Here is a 20,324-nt window from a genome sequence, read left to right as displayed (position 1 = left end):
GGGATCCAGGAAGTGTGCTTTGAGGATCTAACTTTCCTGCAGAGTTCCTCCACGCTGGGGACCCTCGCTAAGGTGTGGGGAGGGGGGGGAGAGGAGGGGAGGCAAAGACAGTACAAAAGGCTTACAATTAGAGCAGTGCTGTCAGGTAGCTAGATCGCCCTGTATATCCACCAATTCTCTGGGTTCAATTTAGACCTTGGAAAATCCATGGTGGCCTAACCTCCTGCATCTGGTGGGTGGGTTCAACTGATTCCCTCTCCTTAACCCTCTGGAAGGAGAATTTGTAGGAAACATTATGAAAGAAACTTCATAGAGCTTCTCTTTCCATCAGGCCCACAGGAGGGGAATGTGGACCATTGAAATAATCTTCCTGGCATCCTCTGGCTGCTCACACAACCAGCAGAATGATTTCCTCTTGCTTCTGAAGATTAATGCATTCAGAAAGGGTGTGGAAGGAGAGGAGTTTCTTTGAAACAGACATCCACTTGTTAGAATTATGCATCATGCATCCTGTGGACTAAACAACCACAAATTATAAAAAACATGATGCATGAATCAATAAGGGATTCATTGCAAGCTAACAATCTTGCATCTTGGTTTAACTGATTAGCAGAAAGACAAGTTGGGTTTTCTTTCAGTTTTTGAGGATGATTTCGTCATAGTGTATTCAAAATGTGATCATTTTCTTTAGAGAGCTGACTCATTTTTAAAAATAAAGGTATTGATTCTGTTGAGGAAATGTGCTCTTCTTTTACCAAAGGACTCTGTCATTCTGCAAGGAGAGTGATTTTACTGTGAATACTGCTTTCCCAGGACATTTCAAGCTAACTGTATACTATGTTCATCTTTCTGCTCTCACATTTTCTGATAAAGGTAAATGTATCTTAGTTCCTGGAGTCTTGACATTCAATCACTTCCCCCTTCACTGACGTTCAAACAGTATTATAGACAAATTAACTTTTAAGTCCAAAGTCCAGTACCTTAGCAATAACAGAAGAATGCTGTTCGCGTGCAAATGTTTAGATATGCATTATCACTAGCTGCTATATAATTAACACTACCAACTTCTAAACATTTAAGAAACAGAGAGCAAAAGTTCCCCTAGTGATATCTGATTTAGCCTGATGTACAATAAGATAAACAAGCTGGAAGTAAAAGTGGTGACAGGGACAGCAGGGGCAAAACTAAACTAGAAATAACTAACTTTTTCGGTCCATTCACATGCCACTAACAAAGGGCAGTGATAGAAGCCAGGCAACTTGACATGCAAGTTACAGAAGTTTCATTGTTCTGGTTCAATAAGGCTGATTATAACATGATCAGAACTATGGAAGCTATGGAATCATCTCATAAACTCATAGACTAAGGTCAAAAGGGACCATTATGATCATCTAGTCTGACCTCCTGCACAACGCAGGCCACAGAATCTCACCCACCCACTCCTGTAACAAACCCCTAACCTATGCCTGAGTTATTGAAGTCCTCAAATCGTGGTTTAAAGACCTCAAGATGCAGAGAATCCTCCAGCAAGTGACCCCTGCACCATGCTGCAGAGGAAGGCGAAAAACCTCCAGGGCCTCTGCCAATCTGCCCTGGAGGAAAATTCCTTCCTGACCCCAAATATGGCAATCAGTTAAACCCTGAGCATGTGGGCAAGACTCACCAGCCAGACACCCAGGAAAGAATTCTCTGTAGTAATTCAGATCCCATCCCATCACAGCCCATTGGGCATATTTACCAATGATAATCAAAGATCTATTAATTGCCAAAATTAGGCTATCCCATCATACCATCCCCTCCATAAACTTATCAAGCTTAGTCTTGAAGCCAGATATGTCTTTTGCCCCCACTACTCCCCTTGGAAGGCTGAATCATCTAATCAATCTGTTATCTGTATTAGCCTTCCTTAGCTCTACAGAGCCTGGAAAAGGGAATGGCTACTTTAAAATGTTTTCATTCATTTATTTCTTCTCTCTGGTATGAATAAAAAAAACCCAAAACCTTGACTTGTAATTTGAGAGCCAGATTTTGCCAGTAGTACCAGACTCCACAAGTGGTCCCATTGAAATCGGAGGGACTATTCACAAAATAAAAACACTAATCACCGAGAGTGAGGGTAAAAGAATTTGTCCCTAGGTTAATACAAAACCCTAGAATCATTAGGCATCAAAGAGCTTCAGGGTGAAATTTTCAGTGGGTGTCCAACAATTCATCCACATCTGCAGGATCTCTTTTAGGAGCCTGCTGAAAGTTTGCCACTCAGTGTCTTTGTTAAGATAGGTAGCTTCAGCCAGTGCTACTCAGTGTTTGCACAGTAAAGCCTTTGAAGCTGGTGGAGCTTAGGCTGAAGCCGCTCTGCACACAGGAACTGGAGATGTTAGAAAAGCAAACACATAGTTTACATTCTGCTCAGAGCTAAGTTTGAGATGGATGCTGTAAGTCATGTGTTTCCTATGGGATTACGGTACCATGTCTTGAGCACTGGGAGTGGCTGACTCATGACAAATAAACTTGTGTTATTTGGCTCTCATATTTGTAAAAATATCTTAAAATGGTAGTAAAGTTGTGGCCCAGTGTCTCCAAAGCAAGGGAATTGAAAGTTAAAGATCAAGGGCCATATTCACTGCCATGGGCAATGAGGCAAGCAGCTGGCACCCTCCCTGCACCCACTGGGCTGAACTGGTAAAGGCGCTCAGCACATATCTCCACTCTCTTTCTCTAAAGTGAAGCAGTTTTATTTTACAGCTGGAGCCACGCAGTAGCCCTGCCAGAAGAAACTCCCTCAGTGAGGTGCTGAATCTCCTGGCTTGTCCTGCCCCTTCCCACTGTGTAGACTGTACCCGCTGGCTCTGGTTTCCATGTCAGAATGAGCAGCTTACAGGAGTGTGGCCCTGTTCCAGGTTGGATCCTGCTGCCTAAGAGGTGAATTTGGTCCCAAGTCTCTGTATCTATGCACAATAAATGGGTAAAGCGGATTCATCAGTTATATTAGTAGACAGCTAGTTTGAGCCTTCCCTTTGAGTTCCCCTGCTTTGGTGGGTTTTCATGGGTCCAGAACACTATTTTAATGGAACTGTCACAATTTATTTTCTTTCTCCCATTTTTAAATTACTTTAAAGATCATCAATACTATACCCCCAAAAATATTTACTTTTACAGATAATGAGAGGTCCAGCAAAGAATTTAATGAATTAATTTGTCATGTTCCTCCTCACAATAGCCTGATTATTAATCCTGGAAAATCTGATTTCCAGTTATTTGTGCCTCCCAGACCAGTATCCTGCCACACTAGTCAAATATGTATTTTGTGTCTACTTACATCTAGCTATTAAGGCCCCGATCTTGATGACATATACACATGTTCTTAACTTTATTACCAGGAGTAGCCCATCAAATCTAATGGGACTCCTCATCATAGTGAAGTTAAGCAGGATTGAGATCTTAGATTGCAAACTTTTTGGGGCAGGAATTGTCTTTTTGATGTGAAATGTGCCCAGTGAATGGTGCCCTAATCCTAACTGGGACCTTTTATTTAATAATAATATTTCAGTACTGCCTAAAGTCTGTCTTAGAGACTGAATATTAGAAGATACAAAAATTACAATAATCTCTTTTCCTATTTAAGTATCGGTATAAAATGGAATGGCACGCTGAAGTCCAGGTTCATTCAAGAAAATGCAACGGTTTATATTTTTAAAATGCAGTAGGAACATAATCTATTTCTCATTTCAGTAACAATCACTCTCTGAGGCATGCCTAGGTGGCTGACACACAGAATACCTTTTGACCCTAAAAGATACTACAGTAATTGTTTTGAAATATAAACTTAGAATTCTCTTAATGTACCTTTGACCTTCAGCTGAGTGGCTCCCATTTATACCCTTAGCTGACAAGGTGGTTTTGTGTTAGAGCTACTGACTCCACAAACTTGTACACTGGGTCTGTGCATTTCAACTACATAGTACTACTGTTTATATTTTGACTTTTTATCTGGTAATCAAAATTAGTAATGTATCCATTTCCAACCAGTGTAAATTCCTCTAAATGCTACAGAATTGGATGTCGGTAAATCTTCCCCAAATGTATTAATTTGCAAAACTGACCTCACTGTAGAGAAGTTCTTGTTAATACAGAGTTCAGTCAGATCCTGGCTCATATGTCATCAGTCTTTGATACTGTAGATCATTTAAGACCACAGCTCTTTTCCTGGCACCACAAAAGGAAAAATGAGGAAAGCAATTCCTTCCTTACTTTTTCCTCTTGCCACTCTGATCATGTCACTTTTCACCTTGAATTCTTTCACTGACTTCCGCTCTTCAAGACCTTGTGCAATTCAGCTCTTCCTTACATCCAACTCATTTCTTTCTACTCCCCTTTTCACTTGGCCCAAGCCTCTCTACTACTTGCTCCCTTTACAATCTTCACCCTCTCTTAAGATCCTGTTTTGCCTTCTTCTGTCGCAAGATTTCTACACAACACTGAAGTCACGCTGGCCCTCCTAGGGACTGAACTAGACTGTAAATACATTGGGTCTCTTTAATCTAGAGCCGATATCCATTTTCTGGCAATGACCAATAACTGACCTTTCAGAGAACATCATATATGCTATTTTAGGGACGCAACGCCTGGTTTTATGACTAACAAAAAAACCATAAATTTTAGAAGAGAAGTTGTAAACCTGGTAAAGTAGAATTAATTGAATTAAGGTACGGACTACTAAGCACAATTAGTTTGTCTTTCCCACAACGCAGGGAAACAACCTCTTCAGTTCAAAGAAATACAGATATGTCACACACACTGGAACAAGTAGGAAGTAGAGCTTCCCTTGCGGCAGAGCATACCCAGTCAATCAATGACAGCTGTTTGTTTCTCAAGCAGCTTCTGCATAACCCCAATAGTTAGCAGTAGGGGTAGTTGAGAATATCAACATATCTATTGTGACTGGCTCACACAGAACTGAAGTCTATCCAAGTAGTTAAAAATTTACTTAGATTAAAAAAACAACAACACCCAAAACACACACACACACTTACCTGGGAAGAGCAGTGATTTTCCCCCATTTTTCTACACAGAATCTTCTTGGCCCATTGCTCCCTCTTAGAGATGCAAACCCCTCATAAGGTATGCTGGATGTGCCTGTAACAAACTACCAACACAAAAAGGACAATATGGATGACAGATATGCAACCTCAGGGTCCTGTGAATGCTCGTGCATAAGTAACTACTCACAGCAGTGTTCCCACTAAGTCAAGTTGCTCCTGTATAAGAGTTTGCAGGATCAGGCCTTATTTGAAGGGGAAGCAGGAGTATTAAAATCCTGTTTAAAATGTAGGGGAAGGAAAGTGGCATATTTCTTGATTAGCACTCCAGGAGGGAGGGCTTACTAGCCTAATTTCTGTTACAGATTTCACTTATAGACAGCTAGTATATAAGAGTAACTATGATGCACAATCAGTGTAGAATTAAAGTCACATTACTAGTATCATCAAACTAATAAATAAAAAAGTGAGGAGGGAGAAAATAAAACACACTTAATAAGGTTTAAGAGGGACTAACTAATAAGTAAATTACCATAGATGATGTTACATTTATGTCGTGCCTTTCATCCAGCTGGATTTCAAAGCACTTTACAAACTTTACTAACTGATATAAGCTAAGAGCCAAGTTCTGCAGTTCTCATTTAGGTAAAATTCCCATAGATTTCAGTGAGAATTTCTTATGACATTGTACAGAGCAGCAGGGCCGGCTCTAGCGTTTTTGCCGCCCCAACCACAAAAAAAAAAAAAAGCCGCGATCGCGATCAGTGGCAATTCGGCAGCAGGTCCTTAGCTCTGAGAGGGAATGACGGCCCCGCTGCCGAATGGCCGGACGTGCCACCCCCATCTTCATTGGCTGCCCCAGGCACCTGCTTGCTAGGCTGGTGCCTGGAGCCGGCCCGCAGAGCAGATTTGACTAGAACCATTCATTGATAAGAGAGTCTTGTGACAAATAGAGCTTACTTATTTTTTGATGGTCTGTGATACAACACCTATATAAAATATTTTTTTGACCTGCAGTTGCAGAATCCCTACACTGTATTATAATTACAAAGGGAAATCTTAGCAAAAAAGTTACACAGCCATCTATGGTCCTGCATCAAAAGGGACACCTCAGTAATGTTTCCCACATAGCATTTACACAGAGCCAGCTGTAACAGGAAAAAGGCAGGTTAGTGATACAGTTAACATGATGATCAGATGCCAGTTCTGAAATGTTTAAAACAATGGATTTGAAACCAGTGCAATTATGTGGCAAACACAGATAAAATCAGATCTGGCCCCTTCTAAAGAATTTGGTGTGCTAGAGGTACCTGTATTTGATTACATGTAACTCTGTGAAAAACCCATATGCGTTAAAATTCCTCTACTGCCTTCAGTCTTGTTGAATCCTTCATCAGGTAAATGAATTCCACAGGTGGACATACTGTGCGAAGCAGTGTTTCTATTTATTTGTTCTTAATTTACTAGCTATCAACTTAGTGAAGACCTCTTGTTTTCATGTTATATGAAAGGATAATAATGGGAGACTGGATCAGTTTCAGTATCATTTTCATAATTTTGAACACCTCAGCCAAGGCCTCCCTAGCTCTGCCTCTGAATAATCTTCAAAGGTAAATACTATCATGTTTTTTTCCTTTCCTTGGAATACAAATTTTGAGGATTTTTTTTAGTCAAATAATAAAAATCACCACCACCCAATACTCATACTGGTATTGGTAAATTTCTATTGAGTGGAATTATGTTTTTAGTTAGCTCTGACATTTCAATTATTTACAGTAAGCATCTGGAGACTGCTGAGTTACCAGGCCATTCCTCTGTCCTGATATCACACTATCTGAAGGCTTCATTGTCCGAAACTGACGAAGTAGTTTAACATTTAATGTGAAATGGGGGTATATATTAGATTTTATACAAATCTACTGATCTCTCACCTGTAATAGCCTTAACCGTTGTTCATTGTTGAATCTTTCTACAGCAGCCCAGAACCACCGAATTACAATGTGATTGTCGTGGTAACCTGTTAGATCAACAACAAAAAGCCCCATTACCCATGAATGGCCTTCCCCAGCTCAGTCTTAGTTACAGTCTTAGCCTCCATACCTATAATCAAATATCAGCAAAAGACAGCAAGTGAGATTAACCCAGGTCTCTTATCAGGGTCATTGCACGTTGCTCCAAATTAAAGGCAGACATTCAGTTTCCTTTTGTAAACACTTAAACCATTAGCAAGTCACTCATCTGAGTTGCCAACTCTTGTGACATTAGGTTTTGGGTTTTTTATGTTTTTTTAAAAAGCTGCTCATGATGCCAGTAGCAATTGCAGCCACCTCACTCAAAACAGCTGTCATCTCATTGTTCTTGATGGGACTGAAGCAGGACTGCACTCAGATAGGCTCACTACCAGTTCCAGATAGCCTTTGGAAATGGAAGTGAAGTAGTCCTTACTAAAGATGGCTGCCTTACCACTCTCTTTATGCAGTCAGGCTGGAGAAAAATCAGAGAACAGTTGAATGTAAGAGCAAGGGAAAGACTGAGCGTAATGGGGATGTGAGAGGGGTTTGGAGTCACATATAACATGAACCTTTACCTGCTGCTGTAAACGAACTCTGAGAACACCTTTATGTCAAAGGTTTGCCTACTTACTTTCAGATGCCATCAACCTCGCTGTAAATTCAAAATATAAACATGCTCTTGCCATTTGGGATCTTACCCCTTTTATCAACTAAAATGACTGCTCCTAATTCAAAAGCTAACCAGGAAAATTAAGACATTCCAAAATTAGTTTAAAATGGGCTCCAACACTTATTAAATTGACATATTTCATAGAATAGGTTTAGCAAAATCTTAGACAGAGGGCACTTCCAGGTTCATTCGTGCAGTACCAGAGCTAACTTTGACTAGGAAAAAAAAAAAAAAAATCAATGTCACCTCCTCTATACTCTGTGTTGTTTCTCCAGTCACTTAAGTCAATTTCTGCCGTGCCAGCAATAACCAGTTCCAATTCTCTTGCATCAAATACAGACACCAGCCTAGCGTCAACAACCTGTGAAAGGAAATAAAATACATAGAAACGTGTCTGATTGTTTCTGTTATTTTTGCCTCCTACTAAACAGACTCCCCAGTTACTAATGCTGTATCATTTTTCAAGTAATGTTCTGGCTTGTTCAATGAATGGGGAGGCTTAAGGTTAAAACTTTTTTCAAAAGATGCAAATATGTGGACTATTCTTCCACTGGGTTTCATACTGTAGCTACATTCAGTTTTATTAGAAGCTCCTAGTATTTAGAAGGAAAATGATTTAGAAAAATAATATAGAAATACTTCCAGGCCAGTAAGGGTCAATATATTCAAGGTCCATGTTCAAGGTGGAAAATGTAAAGGAAAACATCTTGAAATATACTCAGCCAATTGTGTAATGCTGGACATGGAGTAAAAAATTCCTTCCTGAGTTCAACTCTCCTTATTATCTGAGTTTGCACTGCTGCTAATGCAAATAGTGGTAATAATGTTTTCCATTTTTTTAGAATGTAGTCATGTTATTTGACTCAATGACCTCCAACAAGTGACCTCCACATATATAAGACGACATTTGATTATTATGAAATATATTAGGTCTACTGTAGGATACATGACTCTCACTCCTATGTCTTCTAAATACTGTGTGATTGGGTGTATTAGAAATGCAAGTATAGAGAAAGCTAGATAATATATACATGGGAACTAGAGTTGAGTAGGATTTCTTACCTCGTAGAAACCTCGAACTAGACTTTCTGTTTGCTGCACAACCCCTCTCTCAATTCTCCATTTCACCATTCTCTCTATGTATTCTTTTTTGTTCTTCTCTGTGACTGGGATGTTGGCACCCCCTGGTTTCAATTCCCGTTCAGTGATCTTAGAGGAAAACCACCACCAAAATAATATAAAAAGACAACAAAAATATATTATAAACTCAAGCTTTTTGTTAAATATCTAGCACTAATTCCCCAATATCATAGGCCAAGCACAGATTGGTTTAACAGACTGGAGTATATAAACTCAGACAGATGACGTGAAACTGAAATCCCCGTTTTCACCAAATCATGTCAAGTACAAAGTAAGAACAAGCAGCTTCAAAATAAGAGATACAAACCAGCTTCTGCATTCTTTAGGTATTGCATTGGTAGGTAATGAATGATAATCTCTCTATAGGTTTTTCAATTGTTCATATCAACCAAGATTTTTATTAATGAACTCAAAATCAGCTGGGAATGACATCATTTTTCAGTCCAAAGAAACAGTTACCTAACAACAGAATATAAAGAGGAAAGGAAAGGAAAGTAGCAATCTTGCACACCTGCCCAAAAACTTCTTCATTTACAGTGAATGTGAGATCTAGGATATCATGTATATCGTTGTCTTTCATCCACTGCAAACTCTGGTGGAACTCCTCATCAAGGTATTCCAAGTCACTCAGGTCACAGAGTCTAACATAAACAAGAAGAAAATATACAAATATAGCTGACAGCAGTAGTGCATGCTCATTAACAGAGCTGAGACAGGACAGCCCTACAAAACAAACTGAGAATAAAGGGAGCTCAGAGAAATCAACAGAACAAAGAACAGTGGTTACTGGATTCCTTTGTGCTGACGTTCTTAAGGCAAGTTAGTAGAAACTATTCTGAATCTCTGTATTTGCCTAGCAATGGTAATAGCAACTATTTGCATAACTCTCATCTCTTTGTTGTTAAACTACAAAACCCTAAATTTCCATTTTAAAGACCCTTTGCTTGTAAATTTCACTTCATTTCAAATTCTGGCCGCTTGCACCATATTTCAATGATTTATTTTGACTATGGATTACAAAAAATGCTATTAATTCTTGTAATGCTTAAGTGTAAAGATCAATATGGGACATGTAATTCATCTCATAAAAAAAATAGGACCTTTTTATTAGTACTAACTAAGCTCTGCAATAAGGAGGATGGTCTTAATTTGTCACCTCCTGCTCTCTCCACTTTGCCAGTGATGCCAGCCTGGGTGATTTTGCCATAAAGCCCTTAAACATGGTGCGTCCTTCCAAATTGGTTTGTGAGCCAACTGCCCTCTCCTCATTCAAGCACCTCCTTACCACTTGCGTCTTCCATGATCCCCACAAGAAGTCAGTCAACAATCATAATTATTATTACAGGATCAGATTCTGTCAGCCTTACTCACTTAAAGCAGAATCTTAACCTGTGAACAGCCTTACATTTAGGATCTCAGAGAATAAGCTGCTACTCCACCAGGGGAGTTTATTCTTGTGCCCACTCTAGGGCTGGTGCAGGCACATAGGGAAGATGGCTTGCATCTTCTCTAGCTAGAAGGTACCGGGAGTGGTCTTGGGCTAAGGGTTACCTTAACTTGCATCCTGCAGCAATGGCCCTTAGCAGCTGTGCAGAATGGCTGGGACAACATTCCCCTTGCTGAGCCAGGAATGCCCCATGCACCAGTGCCTCCTGCAAAGATGTGTGCAGAGTTGGTTCAGACACCTTAACTGTGGAGCTGCAGACCCAGGAGGGAGTGCATGAGCAGGGGTATCCATAAAGCTGCTTTGTAGTGTCTTTCTGCTGGCCAGGCCATAAGGGGATCATGAATCAGGCCCTCTGTTTGTGAAGGTGGCAGAATCTGGCCCACAGCTATTTAAAAAACTTCTAACAAGCCACCATGACCAATAGATAACTAAACTAAGTAACCACATGATATTATTGCTGGAGTCCTTGTCTTTCAACCCCCCACCCCATACGGTTTTATTAGTCCCCCCCCCGCCCCAGCTCCTCTGTCACATCACCTCTAGCCTAGGACTGTCAGCTCCTTGGGAGTGGGACGAGGCCTTTTAAAAAAAATTCTGTAAAGCACCTACTACAGTTTTAGTTGCTGTAAAAATAAACTTGTATTATTTGCACAGTACCATAAATGTGAACGGTGCTTTACAGATAAATGTAAATCATCTTCGGAAATTCTCAGATGTGGCTTCTGATTTGTGGTTTCCTTTTTTGGGCCCTAAATTTGACACACATTAGATCTGATTTTCAGAGGTATTGAGCAACTGCAGTTCTTATTGTCTTCAGCTGGGCTCTGGAGATGCAGTACTTCTGAAAATCAGACCCAGTTAGGCACCTCAAAATGGAGGCAGCCAAAAATCAGAGACTACTTTTGAAAACACTGATCTTAAAGTCTAAATAAGGTTTGATTCAGCTCCTGTCCTATGAGTCATTAAAGACAAATGAACAAGTACTCTATTAATATCTGATGTTTCACTGCAGGATTTGAAGAGAACGATTTTATAGAAGGAACTGGTGATGTAATTGGTTGACAGGAATCACAAGGTTTTGATATTGATCAGCAACATCTTCAAAGTCATCAAGTAACTGGCTAGTACCATAAATGGGCCTTAATTTAGGTAACTATACTTTAAAGTAAATCTTGGATTAAAACTAAATGACCAAATTATATTGACCTATCTTCTTGGAGTCAAGAACCTGACATTTATTGCTGGTCAAAAATTGCATTTTCCATGAGAAAAAGAAAAATCAGAACATTTCTACTCACATTCTGAGGAGGGCTTTATAAAAGGGCCGTGTAAAGAAGGCATCTAACAAATACTGATGTATCAGAGCAAGACCAAGGATTCGACCACTGAACCTGAACCTGAACGACAAAGGAAATGAGTTTAACCAGTACACTCAGACTTTGTGTTTGTGTGCTGCCCTATCATTCATCTCTGTAACAAGTTTAACAGTACATTTAAATCAGATAACTATAACTGTATTGTGGTAGCTTGATTCTTTTTAGTTCTCAGTAGAATGTAGTGAAAAAACAGATCTGCAAGGCATGGAAAGTACCTGGGGTTTCAAAGCTGAAGTTGCCACTTTTCAGCTACTGAAAGCTAAACTGAACTCATTCTAAACCTACCAAACTAGGTTCTTTTTTCAAACCCTTGCTTCCAACATGACAGCTGTCTTCTGCCCCTCCGTCTCCTCACTCTCCCTTTCTGAGCACTGAGAGATTGACTCTGATAGATGATTCTAGGCATCCTTTTCTAGCTAGTGGGTGGCTCCATGCGCTTTTTCATGACTGGTGGATATTGGGCTCCATGTAACCTTTTTTTGGGGGGTGGCTGGAAATTATCACCTTTACCATTCCATTTCCCCCAAAAAGTACCAACATGATTTAAACCCCCTTGTGCACTCATTGCTGCTGGAAGATTAGAAATTAGGAACGTGGCAACTTTGTTTGCAACACTAGGGCCTTCACATAGACTTTGTTAGACACTAAGGGCACAATTCTGCTGTCAGAAATAATGGTGCATGTTGCAGAACATTGTGAAAAAAATCATTAAGGAAACTAGGCATGCCCTCCATATATCTGAAAGCAGATTCAAGCCTAATGCTCTCTCTGAAAGAAAATCAAGTTTCTAGACTTCCTGGTAAGATATATAACTCAGAACTACTTTACTTGGAAAAATTAAGGCCTTGTTATGCCTGGCCCTATGCAGGGTTGGCAAGATGGGAAAGAGACACACAAAGCTTCCTCCCTCTGTGCACAGCTGCATTCCTTGAACTCTCCCTGATGCTGACACTGGCACTCGTCTCTCCAGAAACAAATGGGTTGTGCCCCACTCACTCACTGGCCGGCTCTCTAGGTCCACATAGCTGAGGATAGGGAGAAGAGGGCCATACACAGCCCTGCAGCTTGTTCTGCCAGACTGCCATGCTTTTTCAGATGCAGCATATACAGTTTGTTGTTGCTGAACTTCTGCATCCAATCTTTTATCAGAGTCCAACAGGCGCATTGCTTCAGCTGATGTGCAGGGCAGCCAGCAAATGGCGTAACTCTCAACTATACTTCATTGCAATGATTCGCCATCATTTGAGACCCTAATTTGCTTCTGTCCTACACAGACTTGCAGCTGTCACCTCATTACTGTAATTTAAACCCAGAGTCTCAGCTAGTGTAAATGGCATGGCTCCACTGATTTCGCTGGAGATGCACTGATTTATACCATCTTAGAATTTGGCCCTTAATCATGAAATTGAGATTACATGTATATATATAAAAAAAGATCAATATATAGATCTATAAAATGTAACATCATTTCAGGTTTCTTCCTCTGTTGTTTTTCAGATTCCTCATAGTACATCCTTTTCACAGATTTTAAAGGCTATTATCAGGTATATGGACCTTGATTAAATAGCAAAAAACAAGAAGAGCTATCTCAATAGATTTTCCTCCACCAGATGTGGACTGCCTTACTGGGAACCATCTATATTCACTGAGAAATCCCAAACAAACAACATGCAATAAAAGCTGATTGAAATCTCTCGTACACTGAGTTGACTACAAGCCAATGTTTAATATAATCTGTTTTTCATGCACAAAAGACTGACAGTGCTTTGGTGAAGCAAATGTTTGCTCTTGTACAAAGTGTGGAGTTTCATGTAGTGAGCCAAAACCACAATACATATGTTCCAAATCTCATCTTTGCTGACTTTGTGAGAAACAAGAATATCTGTTACAACCAACAAGGAAAAAAAAAAGAGAGGAAAGTCTAAAGAAATGCAATTATTTTACTGCTGGTTAAAAAGATCAAAAACTCTGCATTTGAACAAATATGAGCTGGTTCTCCACAAGTGGAAACAATAGAAAAAACAAGATTAGAAATTAATTCTTACCACTCATGGTGATTGTCTACAAAAGCAGACATGGGACTTATTTGTACTGTGTAGGTATCATTGGCTGAATATTCAAATAAACCATAATATGGATTGAAGAGCTCTCTGGACACCAGGAAAAAAAACTCTCTTGAAGGCCCACTGTAATCCAACCTTTAAAAAAAATGCAAGTTAATTTATTACAGAAGGTTTATTTGATACAACAAGGCTTGTTATAAGAACATAAGAATGGTCATATTGGGTCAGGTCATCTAGCTCACTATCCTGTCTTCTGACGGTGGCAAATGCCAGATACTTCAGAGGGAATTAACAGAATAGAGGCTCAGAGCATGGAGTTGTATTCCTGACTATCTTGCCTAATAGCCATTGATGGACTTTGTAGCAGGGCAGTTGCCCCTTCTGAAAAAAAGGGTAGGCTGATTGGGGAAGCAGCCACAGCTGGGGCCATGCCCCAATCAGGCCACAGCTGGCCCTATAAAAGGGCTGTGAGCCAGAAAATGAGTCAGTCTCTCTCTTGCGAGAAAAGGACCTGGCTGCCTGGGAGCTCAGGGTACAGGGAATGGAGCAGGGCTGGGGAAAGGCAAGGAGAGCTGGGGAGTTCTAGCCTGGTAAATCCCCAGGCTGCAGGCCTTGCTAAAAGACCAAAACAGGTACTGGGGTTGCAGAGGCTGTAGCCTGGGGTTAGGCAGAAACAGTTGGTCCGACACCCCCTTGCCAATGATGAGTGGCCTTTTACAGCCTGCAGTTTGCCCCAGTGAGCAGGGGCTAGATGATGATTAGCAGTAGCCACTGAGGCAAGGTGGGGATAGAGGGTTGGGGGTTCCCCTGGGAGGGGAGACCCAGAATGTAGGTGTCATAACTATAAAGGGAAAGGTAACAGCTGTCCTGTGTACAGTACTATAAAATCCCTCCTGGCCAGAGACTCCAAAATCCTTTTCCCTGTAAAGGGTTAAGAAGCTCAGGTAACCTGGCTGGCATCTGACCCAAAGGACCAATAAGGGGACAAGATACTTTCAAATCTTGGGGGGGGGGGGGGGAGAAGGCTTTTGTTTGTGCTCTTTGTTTGGGAGTTTGTCCTCTCTTGGGACTGAGAGGTACCAGACATCAATCCAGGTTCTCCTCATCTTTCTAAACAAGTCTCTCCTATTTCAAACTTGTAAGTAAATAGCCAGGCAAGGCGTCTTAGTTTTACTTTGTTTTCTCAACTTGTAAATGTACCTTTTACTAGTGTTTATCTTTGTTTATCTATCTGTACTTTGAACCTAAGACTAGAAGGGAGTCCTCTGAGCTCTTTAAGTTTGATTACCCTGTAAAGTTATTTTCCATACTGATTTTACAGAGATGATTTTTACCTTTTTTTTAATTAAAAACCTTCTTTTTAAGAACCTGGTTGATTTTTTTCCCCCTTGTTTTAGATCCAAGGGGGTTGGATCTGTATTCACCAGGGAATTGGTGAAGGTCTCTCAAGGCTACCCAAGGAAGGAAATTAGCCTTGGGATGGTGGCAGCAGACCAGAGCTAAGCTGGTAGTTAAGCTTAGAAGTTTTCATGTAGGCCCCTACATTTGTACCCTAAAGTTCAAAGTGGGGATACAGCCTTGACAGTGGGTTACCACTGGGGTCTGGGAGGGACACGGGGGCCCTAAGGCAGGCGAGATACCAGCCTGCAGAGGGTGCTCCGGGCTGGACAAGAGCTAATTCCCAGGATAACTAGCAGGAGGCGCCGCACCAGTGAGTCTTGCTTCGCTACGGACTTATTCTCTATAAATCTACGTTCTTTTAACCACTATATAAGGTTTTTCTAAGGTGCCTATCACTGTGGTGTTTAAATCCTTGATCATGTGGGTGGACTCCTATGCCCGCATGGAGCCTAAATGAGGTGGAGGAGCTTGCAGGAGTAGGGCCTAAGTGACACACAGTCTTCAGGGAAGACCCTTGCTTAGTCTATATTGGTCTCTTGAGAATAACTTGATCAATGGTATCAAATCAAGTCATTCTGGAGAAGCTAAAGGGAAAGCAGAAATCCCTTGCTATATACAGCACACAACAAAAGAGCCATCATTAAACTTATCCATATATGCATCTGACAAATCAAGGACAGAAGTGGAAAAAACAATCATATTATATCCTTGCAGATGGGAAGCAATACAGCAATTCAAAGAGTTATATTTTCCTTTAGAAAGAATCTCAAATTACTTTAATGCTTCATCTTTCTTGGAGTCTCTCTCTCCTTTCAGGACCTTCACCTATCAAAGTAGTTTGTTTTTTTTATTAAAAAACCTGGGAGTTATTTAGATTCTTTATTTATTAGAAACTATAATCTTGAATGAGTAGAACCTGAAGGAAATGCATTCTCCAGGTGACATGTAATTGCACTCAAATTGGGAAGACAGCCTCATTGCTGAAATAGTATTGAGACAAATTACTGTCTTGCCACTCCTCCCAGGGTCACAATTGAAGTGAATCAAGTGTAAGGGTATGTTTACACTGGAAACTTCAAAGCGCTGCTGCGGAAACGCTCCCACAGCAGTGTTTTGAAGTGCGAGTGTGGTCGTGCATGAGCGCTGGACGAGAGCTTTCCCAGCGCTCCTGGTAATCCACTTCCACAAGGGGATTGGCTCCCAGAGCTGGGAGCTTGTCTACACTAGTGCTTCAAGTGCTCAGACTTGCTGCGCTCATGGGGGTGATTTTTCACACCCCCTGAGCCAATAAGTTAGAGCGCTATAAAATGTAAGTGTAGACAAGCCCTAAGACCAATACCTCTGTAGCACTGCAGAATGGAAAACTGGGGAGTTTCCCACTGGGAAGAGACATTATTATAGCCCTAAAGGAGACAAATAAAGCACCTCTATAGCCTAAGGATTTCAGACACTGACCTTCTTTAGTCTTAGTGCCAGGATAATGTACACATAGAAAGGCAAGAGACTAAACTTGAAAGGACAATCTGTATGTCTTATGATAATTATCCAATGCACAGTTAATATACATCTAATGTATAGAATATACATCATCTAATCTATAGAATGAGATGTGCTTTGCACCATATATGTGTGGGGTTTTTTCCTCTTATTTTGATTTAATATCTAAAATATAAAAATGTACATATCCTTGCCTTTGGGCATCTATGTCCTTTTTCAAATATACAACAACAAATTAACATTTAGCAGAATAATTCTACTCAGCCACATACAAAAAATATGGGGATGCTAGTTTAATTTAAAAAGTTTATATTAAAATATATAATATTCCACCCTTTTCCAAAAATGCTGGCCATTCTATTCCCTTGTGCAAAAGCCTGAGCAAACAGATCAGTTTTTAATGTGCTCAGAAACTCAAACAATTTGTTATATTTTAGACCAAGGTGCAGCCTGGATTCCAAAGATGAGAGGTCCCTGAGAATGCCCTGCCAGGAGCTCCTTCTCATTCAAACTGAAGGAGTGTCACTGCTCACTGTAAATGTATGGCAAAAGGAGAGAAAAAGTCTCTGAAACGGGCAGTTCTCTAGACTGGCCATTCAGGGACTTGTATGTCAAAATTAACATCTTACTATCTCACCTGGAAAACCAAAGAGCAACTCAGGCAAATCATAGAATCATAGAAGATTATGGTTGGAAGAGACCTCAGGAGGTCATCTAGTCCAACCCCCACTGCTCAAAGCAGGACCAACGCCAACTAAATCATCCCAGACAGGGCTTTGTCAAGCCGGGCCTTAAAAACCTCTACGAATGGAGATTCCACCACCTCCCTAGGTAACCCTAGTGCTTCACCACCCTCCTAGTGAAATAGTGTTTCCTAATATCCAACATAGACCTCCACTGCAACTTGAGACAATTGCTCCTTGTTCTGTCATCAGCCCCCACCAAGAACAGCTGAGCTCCATCCTCTTTGGAACCCCCTTTCAGGTAGTTGAAGGCTGCTATCAAATCCCCCCTCACTCTTCTCTTCTGCAGACTAAACAAGCCCAGTTCCAGTTCCCTCAGCCTCTCCTCATAAGTCATGTGCCCCTGCCACGTGATCATTTTTGTTGCTCTCCGCTGAACTCTCTACAATTTGTCCACATCCCTCAGCATTAGTATAATATGTTCACAGTGCAAAACCCTGCTTAATGAGCAGGCTCCCATGTTCTGCACCGGCTCGGTTTCGGAATGGATTTAAGGTGTGACCCCGCTTTGCAGTGTGCACAGTGCACTGCAGTAGTCTAAACTCAAGATGACAACGGCAAAGATGATGATATTGAGAGGTCCATGTAAGAAAGAAAAGGTCACAACCACCTTAACTGCTGGCTGATACCTGGTGGTTAAACATCAGTTTCACATCCTCAACCATATCAGGTTTGCTTTCTCCCACCTATTAATATCCTCTCAGTATTTTCTGTATTGAGCCTCAGTCAAGTAGCTCTTATCCGTGCCCCAATCTCCACCAGACAAAGGGCAAAACACCCATTTGCTTCAGCTGAGGAAAAAAAGATGTCCTTGTACTGACACTTAGGTGATCGAGGGTCAGTTCCTGACAGTGACATAGATTCCTATGTGATGTGAGCAAGACATTTAGCCCTGGTTCCCCATTTGTAAAATATGGAAATTAATACTTTTCACCTCACAGAAGGGTTTATGAAGATAAATTCTTCAAAGTTTTACTTCACCAAAGATACTATGATGTTGAGGGCCATGTAAATACCTACAAAGATACAGAGCTGGGTGTCACGAGCATGCTGAAGACAATGTAACCAAGGTCTTTTATTTTTTAAACTAACCCTCCCAATAGCCTCAGATACTCATTAAATAAGAGGTGTGGCCAGATAGACCGCTTTAGTATTCCACAGGAGAGCTCCCTCTCACGCACTAATGGTGCAAAACAACACTCTGGGATTTGACAGAAAGTCATGGACAGCTATTCCTTAGTGTCTCTGTTTCTGCTAGGGTTCCATGAATGTCTACACTACTTTACCACCAAGAGTTACCAAAGACAGCTGACAGACCTAATATAAACCTAGGCACCCAATCCATCACTAGGAGATTTCACCTATCAAAGCAGTCTCCATGCCATGCCCAAGCCTGCAACCAAATTGTCAAGGAAATCTGAGGGATCTAGATACCATGAGAGTTTTCTTGCCATAGCCTTTTCAGTAATCTTACCCAGAAATGGAAGATGAGATAAAGAACAATAGTTAGCAATGACGGTTTCTTGAGCAATGGATGTACAAATGCTTTCTTAAGGTAGGCAAGCAACCCACCCTATCTAATTGAAACTCTCAATCTCCACCAGCAATTGGCCCAGCTCTTCCCCATTGGCCTTCACCAAACAAGAAGGACAACAATAAGAGTTGTTTGCGGTGTTATTGTAGCTGTGTGGGTCCCAGGATATTTGTGGCATAAAGTTCCCTCCATTACCTTAGTGAGTGACACGGACTGAAACCCAAGCACAGAAGCCTTAGCCCCCATCAACGTACAACGCCAGCCTCACAGATGCCACCAGTTCAGTATGAACCTGGGCAATTTTGTCCATCAAGTAATGTAATTTTTCCTCACAATGGGAGGAACACAATACAGTTAGCGAGCAATGACAGCTCAGACTATCTGCGTTGTTCAGCACCCATAAAAAAACCACTAATCAAGATGATGCCGATGCTATGGTGGCAGAGACTCTCCTTTGCCGCCTACACACCCATGTCACAAGAATGCAAAAAATCTATTGCACAAATCTTCAGTAAAAGACTTCTGCCATTAGCACTCTGCCAGTCATCTTTACAACTTCAGTTGTGGCCTGCCATCTATAAGCCCAGCGTGTGACCTGTGGGGATGAAGTTGGGAAGAGAAGGTCTAGGGATCACTGTCAAGTTGCGGATGAAGCTATGAATGCTCTTTCTGAAGAAAAAATATTCTCTCTCAGTCATTTGGAAGCCTTTAAGGTTCCATTAACATCTTAGAGTGGAGTATCAAAGCTGGTCTCTCACATGGATGGGAGAGGTGTGTCCACCCTCAAATTGCAGAAGGAAAGGATAGTTCCATGTGATGGGCAAATTTCCAATTGTTCGATCTCTAATCCCAGCCCAAACACCCGATCAAGAATATGGTCAGCTATAGGAGTTGGGCCTCTAAACTTCTGAGATAATCTGATGGCAGCCATAGTAGCCATGAAATCCCAGGATAAAATATAACTTTTGTGTTTTATCTAATTCCAGCTATTCCATCCAGCTGCTTTCATATATAAAGTTAACGTGACTCACATCAGATGGATCATTCATTACATTCCTGTTCTGTCAGTCAGGTTTGTCCCACAACTAAAGACTTGGCACAAGAATGAAAAAACTCCATACAATAGGCACTCAGCCACACAACAGCTGCAACCGGAGGCATTTGGGTATTCAAATGCAGAAGTACTGTGGTTGGCAGCATGTTTCAATTCTCTTGGGGAGGAGTGTTAGGCATTTTAAACTACCACCCTCTCATGCAAGGCAGCTGTTTGACATGCAGAACAGACTGTAGCAGCAGGACCTTCTGATACAGTTAGAGGCTTGTTATTTTTCAAAGTCACCTTCACCAGTGGTAAATCAGCATTCACAGTATCAATGCAAAGAACAGCACAGAGTAAGAAAAC

The 20,324-nt window shown here is 41.0% G+C and overlaps 1 protein-coding gene across 5 annotated transcripts in view; it reads right to left on the bottom strand.

The window, feature by feature from the left end:
* Positions 1 to 20,324, bottom strand: part of HECW2 (HECT, C2 and WW domain containing E3 ubiquitin protein ligase 2) — a 256,868-nt gene that overhangs the window by 8,220 nt on the left and 228,324 nt on the right. For 4 of the 5 annotated variants that reach the window (XM_054044395.1, XM_054044394.1, XM_054044396.1 and 1 more), the window contains 7 exons: positions 13,730 to 13,882; positions 11,607 to 11,705; positions 9,373 to 9,502; positions 8,784 to 8,930; positions 7,968 to 8,082; positions 6,971 to 7,056; positions 5,034 to 5,146 (listed from right to left, as the gene is read on the bottom strand). In XM_054044395.1, coding sequence (XP_053900370.1) covers positions 5,034 to 5,146; positions 6,971 to 7,056; positions 7,968 to 8,082; positions 8,784 to 8,930; positions 9,373 to 9,502; positions 11,607 to 11,705; positions 13,730 to 13,882 — 843 coding nt within the window. Of the gene's footprint in view, positions 1 to 5,033; positions 5,147 to 6,970; positions 7,057 to 7,967; positions 8,083 to 8,783; positions 8,931 to 9,372; positions 9,503 to 11,606; positions 11,706 to 13,729; positions 13,883 to 20,324 lie in introns of those variants that run through there. The other variant, XM_054044398.1, reaches the window with a different exon arrangement.

Source organism: Malaclemys terrapin, chromosome 11 (assembly GCF_027887155.1).
Source record: "Malaclemys terrapin pileata isolate rMalTer1 chromosome 11, rMalTer1.hap1, whole genome shotgun sequence".
Classification (NCBI taxonomy): Eukaryota; Metazoa; Chordata; order Testudines; family Emydidae; genus Malaclemys; species Malaclemys terrapin.
Note: the sequence above shows the minus strand (reverse complement) of the source record. Positions and strands in the feature narration are given on the sequence as shown.